This window comes from Alexandromys fortis, unplaced genomic scaffold (genome assembly GCF_014885135.2).
Source record: "Alexandromys fortis isolate MF-2015 unplaced genomic scaffold, M_Fortis_MF-2015_v1.1 scaffold_53, whole genome shotgun sequence".
NCBI classification, from domain to species: domain Eukaryota; kingdom Metazoa; phylum Chordata; class Mammalia; order Rodentia; family Cricetidae; genus Alexandromys; species Alexandromys fortis.
Genome location: NW_026067939.1, coordinates 144,599 through 154,132, shown reverse-complemented (window position 1 = coordinate 154,132; position 9,534 = coordinate 144,599). Strand labels below are relative to the sequence as shown.

Here is a 9,534-nt window from a genome sequence, read left to right as displayed (position 1 = left end):
TAAATCTGACTGGGAGTTCGAGCTAGTAAAGGATTTAGAGTTCTCTTTTACTTTTAAGCTTATTTCCTTCTGGGGGAAATAATTCAACTAATGATTTAATGAGTAAAATTTAGTCACATTTCTTATGAAAAAAAAAAACATGTTTGTGAAATCTGAGGACTGTGAGAAACTATGTGAAGAGGTCAGGAGTGAAGGCATAAGCCAAAGGGAGCATAAACCCAAGAAGAGAGAACGCGCTCTCGGACGGACATTCCTGTTCTTTGCAAAATAACCCTCAGACATTTCGCACGGGCGCAGGGCTATGTTCAAGGAAACGACCCAATGAACATGGAATGGATAGTTCCTTGCCACTTGCTTGCGACGTTCTGAAATTAATCATTTGGTTTTCTTTGATAGATGTATTTATGGAGTATGTGCGTGCCTGCTTGTTTGTCTGTGAAGCAAGTGCAGGCGGGTGTGCTCAAGGAACACAGCATGTGGCACTGGCTCCCACGGAGCTGGAGTTACAGGGAGCTGGGAGCTGCTCAGTGTTGGGTGTTGGGAACTGAACTGAAACCTCTGCAAGAGCAGCAAGTGCTCTTCATGCTACGCTGTGGCCCCACTAATGTGCTTTAAAGTTCTTTGCTTCAGGACGGTGGAAGTGGAGGGGACTTTTACCACATTTCTGTGTTCTGGACATCAGATTGTGACATCAAAAATTCCAGACAGCATGCTAGTCAGAGAAACAGTGAACTCATCTTGGTGTGCTTTATTTTGCTGTGAGATCCCAATAAATGTGGAGTTCTATAATGGTGGAATTTCTGAATCTGTTCATTACATGTGTCTTCAATATTTGAGTAAATTTACTATGGACTTTCATCATGGACAAATTTCGTGAGAGCCAAATTAGAACGTACCCATTGTAAGATCCTTATTTGCTACATCCCATCTAAAAGAAAAGGGTTGGTACATTAATGATAAATTACAGTTCATGATCAGTACAGAAAACCTAATTACATTGCTTTAGTAAGCTTTGCTGTTATTTACATTTTTCAAGAAGATAACTTTAAAAATAACAGTTAATGGTGTATATTGAGTTCTATTTATCTTTCACATAATGTTCTTATATTGCAAGAATAAAAATAGCAGAGAATATTTCCTAAACATGTTTATCACCTGGTCAATTATGCAATGAATGCAGCATGATTATCTATCTATCTGTCTATCTATCTATCTATCTATCTATCTATCTATCTATCTATCTATCTTTTATTCCTTTTACACTGATAGAAAAGTTCTTAAAAGTTCCAAGGTTTTGGCTCTTAAGTGCCCAAGCATTGACACCATTAGTTCACCTTCAGTTCTTAGGTGACGGTATCAATACTTTTTAATGCATATTTTCCCATATTTTGAGTACAACCCGAAAGAAGGACAGATAGTTGCTCCTCTGGTATATATGTACCTACTCAACCAGACTAGCTGGGTGTCCAGCCACAGTATCTACTCCAGCACTGTGTGTGGCGGGGAGCTAAACCCTGGAGACTGTGGTTTACTTGGTGCTTACTCAGCTGCAGAGCAATCTGGCTGAGTGAAGCCCGGCACCCAGCAGCTCATGACCTGAAGGACGTAAGAGACTTGAAGTACTGTCTCAGTTTATTAATCAGCATCTCTCTGAAGTGGTCTCCCATGAGAAAGTAGAAGATGGGGTTGATGGCGCTGTTCAGAAAAGCCAGAGGCCGGGTCACAATGTATAAGGAGTTGATGACTTCCTTCGAACATCCCTCTGGCCAGCTATCCAGGCGCGAGGCGATCCTCACATTGCGCATGATATGGTAGGGTGTGAAGAGTACAGAGAAGATGGCCACCGCCAGGACCACCAGGCGCAGAGGCTTGTCCAGGGGCACGGCAGTCACCTGCTGCTGGCTCCTCCTCTTTAGGAAGACTACCATCTTGTAATAGAAGAAGCACATCACAGCGAGAGGAATGAGGAAGCCCAACAAAGTCAGGCACAGGCTGTAAATGAGACTGTACTTAGGAGTTCCAGAGCTTGCATAGTCTCTGCAGTTGGTGTCCTTGTCCGTCCCTTCTGCGTTGATGAAAGGGAATATGGGTAAGACTTCTAAGGTCACCAGGACCCAGACAGCTAAAGAGATTAAAATGGCAAACTCCTTCTTTTGCAGAATGTGTTCTCGGAAAGGGTGCTTCATGAGCAGGTATCTATCGATGCTGATAAAAGTGAGGAAGAGGATGCTGGTGTACAGGTTGGCATGAAGCACATAGCGGTTGCCTATGCAGAGAACATCTCCATAGATCCAGTTCTCATTGGCGTAGCTCCTTATCAGCATGGGAAGCGTGCACAGGAAAGCAAAGTCGGAGATGGAGAGGTTAAAGAGATACACGTTGCTGCTGTTCCAGTTCTTCAGGCAGAAGAGGTAGCCGAACACCACTGTGATGTTCCCGAGCATCCCAACAACGAACTCAATCCCGTAAAATGTGGAGAGGTAGTACTTTTTCAAGATGCTCTCTGCGGCCAGCCAGTTCTGACAAGATGTGTTCTGTGACTAAAGCAGAAATACAAGATTCAGCACTAGACTGTGACCAAGGACAAATGGTAGAACAGTAATTGAACAACCTAACATTTAAGTGTGGAGAGCTGATGAAGAATACATATATTAGTCATGTATGATGGAGTATGTCTTTAATACCAGGGCTGGGGAAGCAGAGGCAAGCAGATCTTTGTGAGTTCCAGGACAACTTAGTCTACATAGTGAATTTCAGAATAGCCAAGGCAAAGTCAAAAAAAAAAAAAAACCACATGTTTATAGACATTAGCACATGTATACAAACACATACATTACATGGGCATGTGACTATATTATTTCATCAAGGCTTCATTCAGCATCTTCAAACTGCATCCTTATCACTGGGTGTGATAGCAAAGAAGAAAGCAGAGTGGCTAATGAGAAGCAATGGATTATTTCCTAGGTAGAAGCAGGGGAAAATATACAGGATGCTGTATTGAGATATGAATAAAAGCAGGTAATAATTAAAATGTTAGAAGAAGAAAAATGACTCCTAAAGTTTGTTCTCTCACCTCCAAACCTATACCTGCTCATGATGTACACATGTGCACGCTCATGCACAACTGTGCGCACACACCCATATAAATAAATAAATAAATAAATAAATAAATAAATAAATAAATATAGTAAGTACAATGAAAATGTGAGCAAGTTTGGGGGATGGAGTGTCACTCGCTGTCTGGAAATAAGAACCAGATCTCTACCTAAAGAAGAGTTGTCTCCAGACACAGGAGCAACATGAGACAGGGCTCAGCATAGAAATAAAAAGTGGACTTAAAAACAGGTAAGAGAAAGCAACAAAATAAGCACTGAGAGGACTCCAGCTCATCTTTGTATCTTCAGCACCAGACACAGATCCTTATACATTCTGCTGAGTAAGACTGAATTGAGCTCTGAAAGGGAATAGGGTTGTTGGATACAGTTGTCTTTTTTTTTAATAGCTTTTACCTGGTTGTATATAGTAAACAGTTTTTCTTATTTTATTGAACTTAGAATAGATTACTTAGTCCACCTTAAAATATAATGTCTTAAGATTTAGAACAGGATACTGAAAACCTTAGAAATAATAATGATGGCCGCAATGTCTTGAAAGCTAACAGTGTAACCAGGCACTGTGTTCACCTCTTTCCAAGGATGGCTTCATTTAATGTTAATAAAAATATGAAGTAGGGGATGGTAGTAGAACCATCTGAGACACGATTCCACTGAAGTGGAGACGCTTCAGTATTGCCCTGTTTTAGTCAATTCCAGTGGCTAGACCAGTATATCTTGTGATGGGCAATCTAGAAATAATAGAACTATTTTACTTCCTTACACAGTTAGGGAAGTAAGATGAAAGTGCAAGCAGATTCACTGTCTGGGGGCGAGTCACGCAATTCTCCTGGCAAGGGCAAGAGCACATCAGATCCCTTCGTCCTCTGTTATAAAGCCATGATCTGCATCACGAAGGCAAAGCCTCTGCATTCACAGAAGCTCTACCATTCCCTACAATTAGGTTCCAGCATCCGAATTTTGAGAGCACCATATCCAGACTTAGTCCTCACAGAGGCCACCTTCCTAACGTTTCTAGTTTCATGTCTGATGCTGAAATAAAATGCCCTGATAAAAAGTCACTTAGGGAGAGTTTATTGTAGCTCACAGTTCCAGTTCCCAGTCTATCATGGTGTGGAAGCCTTCTAACGACATCACATTCACAGTCAAGAGTAGAGTGAAATGAACGCATGCGTACTCATGGTCTCAGCTGGATTTCTCCACATGTTTTACAGCTCAGCATTTGTTTAAGAAATGGTACTGACCATGGTGGGCTGGGTTTCCAACATCACTTAATTAGGACAATCTCCCACAAACACGCCCACAGATAATATAGACAGTCTCTCATTGAGAATCTGTGTCCAGGTAACTCTAGATCATGTCACATTGGCTTTTAAAATTAACCACCATACCAACTAATAAAACATAGTAGTAAGACTCTCTGAATACGAATTCAAACTTCAAATATTTTGATAACTTGTTTTCATTCTCTGGCAATAAGGCTACATTGGAGTTAGAATATTGCAAAGACTGAACTATCTGAAAGTATGTTGAGTCTTTTAAATATTGGATCCTAATTATTTCTAATAGAAAAAAAAACAAGTTTGAAAATAAAATTAGTTACAATGAAAGAATTTATTTCATGACAAATACAAATACTCTGACCTATTTAAGTGATGCTTTCTATGAGAAGGATACATAGAAAATATATCAAATTCAGATTTCATTGAGGTTGGTTTCTGGTATTTTGGCAGTGTTTTATTTGTGAAATTCCATCCCAAGTTTGTAGATAACATCAGTATTTTATCGTTGCTCTTACGAGGTGTGTCTGCATGCGTGTGTATGAGTGCATCTGTGTTCACACAGGTATTTGTACATGTGAAAACCAGAGGATGGCATATATTTCTTCACTCACCACTTGACTGTTCGAGCCAGGCTTTCTCTCTGTACTGGAAGCTCGCCAGTCAACTACGACAATTGTTTCTATAGCATCAGGGATTCTCTTGTCTCTGCCTCTCCAAATTTGGGATTGTCCATGCTCCACCCCTCTTTTTAACATGGGCACTGGGCATTCACTTCAGGCCTTCATGCTTACACATCGCTGTCTGATGCTCCCACAAACAGCCGGAGAGCTCAGCCTTGTGTTTTCACTTTGAATTCCTTTGTAGAGAATGGAAGCCCTTATTACGTTTCTCGATTTCATGTTTCAGTTTCCAGACTTCTTTCCAGCTACTCCACCCTGCTCACCACAACCATCAGACAGCTGCCTTTACCCCTGAGCTCACCGAGATGGACAGGGGAAAATCGGTTATCTCTAGGCATGAGCCCCTGATATTATCGAATTCCAAGTGATCACTGCTGAGCATGTGTGTCTACAAGCAGCACTAGATGGGCTTAATGGTGGGTTGTATATACATGTACATTATGTACTTATGCATTTACTAAATATGTGTCTCTCTGTGTAGATGCATGCCTGTCTGTAACAAAAGTTACAGAAAAATTTTGAGGAGTAGAACACAGGAGAAGTTGGATGGGAGGAAGACAAAGGAGGAAATGATTTAAATATAGGACTTGTGTGAAAATTTCAAAAACATAAACAAGTAAAAAAAAAGGTAGAGGGGGACATGGGTTTCTAAAAAACTAACATGCATAGCTCCTTAGATGGCAAACACTTCTCACTGTTAGACTCATTGCTGCAGCTCTCAGTGCCATTAGTGTGGATGCCTTTTTTTCTTGACTTCTAGAACATTACAGACTCTTCCTCCTTTTCTTTATCTGCCAATATTTTTTTTCACTAATCCTTGTTTGTCTAGACTTCAATGCTGGAGATCTCCAAGACTTAGTTTGTGATCTTTAGGTCATGTGGGAAATACTGAAGCATTGGTACATACATTAAATGAAAATTAAGACAAAGGAAAGTTTCCTTCAGCTAAGAAACCCATTTATTTTATTCTGAATTTCCTCTTTCTCTCTCTCTGATGATACCGGATGCCATTTACGCTGAGGAAGTGCCACAGGTTTGTGTAATTTGTATGGATCACAAAATGAAATGGAAGATGTATCCACGGAGACACACACAACTAAATGCCCGGCTGCCAGGAGCTACCAATCTGCAAGTCAGGAGTCAAGGTGAAGTGATGGAGAATTGTGTTTTTTAGTAATCCAGAGAGCCTGAAGACTGAGGGTTAATAAAAACAGAGAATACCAGGGCCAGCTAAAGAAAATAAATGGCTAAATTAATTGATGACTTTCATTTATTAATCCATACCTTTGTATAGCTTCTCCTAGAGCAAATCTTGCTTTAAGAACAAACACCCTCCACTACAACATCCTAACTTTGAAAGTGTTTATTTTCAGGTTGACTGTGTAGTTTTGGATAAGCAGTTGCTCTTTCCAGGGTAAGAGTATTGCTCCCACTCTCTGTGTTCCTTAGTTGGCTGTAGTTCCTTGTTGGGGTTGAGACCTCGTGGTCTTCCCCCCACCCACTTCAGCATGTTGATTGTTGATGTCTTTGTTCAGCTCAGTTTGGGCAGTCACGTTGGTGCGATTTGTGGCTCCAGCTTCTGTCATTACTAGGGGACATAGTCTCACAGGAAGCTCCCTGATCTTACAACCTTACAGTCTTCCTGCCCCTCTTCCACAATTTCCTCTGAGAAATTTTTTGTTTTGAAAGAAAAAAAAATCCTTTGTCACAGGAGGTGTTTTGTAAATAATGTTATATGGACTGAATAGGTTGTATTAGGTATATATATATATATATATATATATATATATATATATATGTATATATATATTTATATGCCTATAATAGCAATTAATGAAAAAAGAGGCCATGAATTTGAAAGACAGCAAAAAAGCAAAAACAAACAAGCAAACAAAAAAAAAGGTTTAGATGGAGAAAAGCGAAGAGAAACAAATGTAATTATAATATAAAGGACAATTATAATCTAAAGAATATATATATATAATCTAAAATATATAAATATATAATTATAATCTAAAGGACAAGAAATAAACAAAAACATAAAGTATGTGGATAAAGTATGAATTAATTGTGTAATACAGTAAATACAAATAGCAAAAAGTCAAGGAAATTTTGAAACAAATCGGTTCTAGTATTTTTATAGCCCTTTCTACATGCACAGCACTAGCAGGGTCTGGTTTTCTAGAGAGAGGCTGTGCAATACATGTAAGTTGCTTTAACTTCATGAGGACACACTATTTTGAGAACATTGTGTTCCAAATTCAGTGCTGTGTACATTGGAGAGTGTTTTTGTTACCACATAATTATATAAATTATGGAAGTAACATGTGTTCATTTAAGCAAAACTCCCAATGCAAGGGGGCATTTCCCGTGGAATGTTACTCGCCTTTCTCCCATTTCCCAGAAGCCATCCTGTTTTTAGGCAATGGGCGTGCTGACTAACATGCTGTTGCTTCTTCGGGTGAACTATTGGCACAGCATCTTCTTTAAGAAACACATTGACCACTGACGTGCAATCGCTAATTCCTAGCCCCCACGCATCACGTCTGCTAGAGCAAATAAGCCACAAACGAACTGAGTGCACTCACATGAGAAAATTGCTAACACTCACTTTTATTTTGAAATGATAGAAAATTCATTAAAAAATCAGTACTCTTAAATGTGAAAATTATGTGTGTTCTTTACTAGAAGTTTTGAAATTTGATGTTAATAAAAATCCCCTTATTCTAATAAAGATGTTATTCTATACCCTTGATCATTACAGAGAGCTTAACAGAAATTAAAATTTCAGCTGATCCTGGAAAGTTGCATTGTAAGGAAGACATTATAACAAGCTACTTTCATTACTAAACAACGCAAAGGGAACTGTATTTATATGTATAAAAACACAAGCATTTGTTACTTATTGATTGCTTTACTTTTCTATATTCCACAAATAACACCAAAGCATTAAAAAATTCTAGTTTGTATCAAGTAGTCACATGTTTTCATTAAATTGTTAGAGAATAAATTATACAGTTTAGGAAGTTCTGGTGAGTAACATTCCAAAGCAATTGCTTCTGCAACCCACCATTTCCTTTAGTATATCTTACTCTTGTATATACTCATTTTGCTACATGTAAACACAAAATTTAAAGTGTTTAATGATTATATTTTTCTTTAAATTTACATTGTAAATTATTTTTCATGATAAAAGATTGTTCCCCCTTTCTGTAAATACTTGTATTTATTCAAATCTTTGCAATTATTTTTTGAGACATTATCAAATACAGCAGACCTCTTAAAGTAAAATAGATGTGGTATTTAGCCATTAAACCAGTGCACTTAAAGCCATAGAAAGTAGATGCGACAGTCAGCTGGCACAGTCTTGTCCCTTTGCTTCTTCACCTTTGCTTAAGAGCAGTTCCCTGAGCACCCTTCAGGTCACAGGCCACTTTGAAAAGTAACCCTCACCAAAAAGCCTGCCCTCCCTTAGTGTGTCGGGGAGGCAGAGGCTGTAGAGTCCCTTACCATTGTGCTGATGGCCTCTCTCTTGACGGAAACCCTGCCAGGAGCTGGAGACAGCTTCTGACCCAGTGCTGTGTCGCTAGACGTGGCCAGGGCAGTCTGATTTGCATATCATGCAGCCAAGATTAATAATTCAAAAGGCAGGGGTAATTTATTCAGATAAATCCCCAAGTCATGCAGAGGAACTCTGGAAGAGTCAAGACACACAGCAGATGATTCATTTCGCAGGAAACCCTTTTTAGCAGAGACATTTTGAGAACCCTCTAATTGAAATTATTATATACACTCCCAAAGCAGCCAAGACACATTCTTTCTTACCAAGTGTATGCACGCACTTAAGTAGTAAGGAACAGCAAACACTTTATGTTTAGTATATAGCTGATTTCATTTTTTTCCTTGTTTTTTTCACATTTTTGGTGACTTCTGTATTAAGCATACAGTAACTAAACTACTTCGTAGAAATCCTAAGGGAACTATAAAATAGATCCTTGGAAGGCATCTGAACATGCACCTTGCCAGTGTTAGAGGCTGTTAGAACTTTAAATCGTATCCATTTTATTTTCAGTGCTTAAGTTCAGGAGACATAAAAAAGTACATCAGATGGCTAGGGATTAAGGAGAGAGGCACTATCTAAAATGACAATCTCAAGAGATGACAGTGGACACATCCCAGTAGGTGCCCTGAATAGCACCCAGAAGAGCCGAACCGCCATTTCAGACAGGAAACACACCTGGTCTTTTCTCGGGCTACATCAGTTTTATATTCAAGTAAACACATGGTTTGCTTGACCCGAATCATAGGGATTACACTGAGGAGGTCGCTAAGGTCTGAGAAATAATCACAGGCATTTGCTACTTACCGAGGGAAAAGGCTGGGGATTACTTTTGGGTACAGTTTTCAGAAACAGAATGCACTGGAGTAGCCAGTCGGGCCGGTTCATTTAAGATATCT

At 39.2% G+C, this 9,534-nt stretch overlaps 1 protein-coding gene across 1 annotated transcript; it reads right to left on the bottom strand.

Annotated features, from left to right (window-relative positions):
- Window positions 1-223: 223 nt before the first annotated feature.
- Sucnr1 (succinate receptor 1) lies at window positions 224-8,636 on the bottom strand. The gene is made up of 2 exons (XM_050147517.1): window positions 8,587-8,636; window positions 224-2,540 (listed from the first exon to the last, which is right to left on the bottom strand). Exons 1-2 carry the CDS (start codon window positions 8,587-8,589, stop codon window positions 1,590-1,592), a joined length of 954 nt encoding a protein of 317 aa, XP_050003474.1. The 5' UTR covers window positions 8,590-8,636; the 3' UTR covers window positions 224-1,589.
- Between the last annotated feature and the right edge of the window lie 898 nt (window positions 8,637-9,534).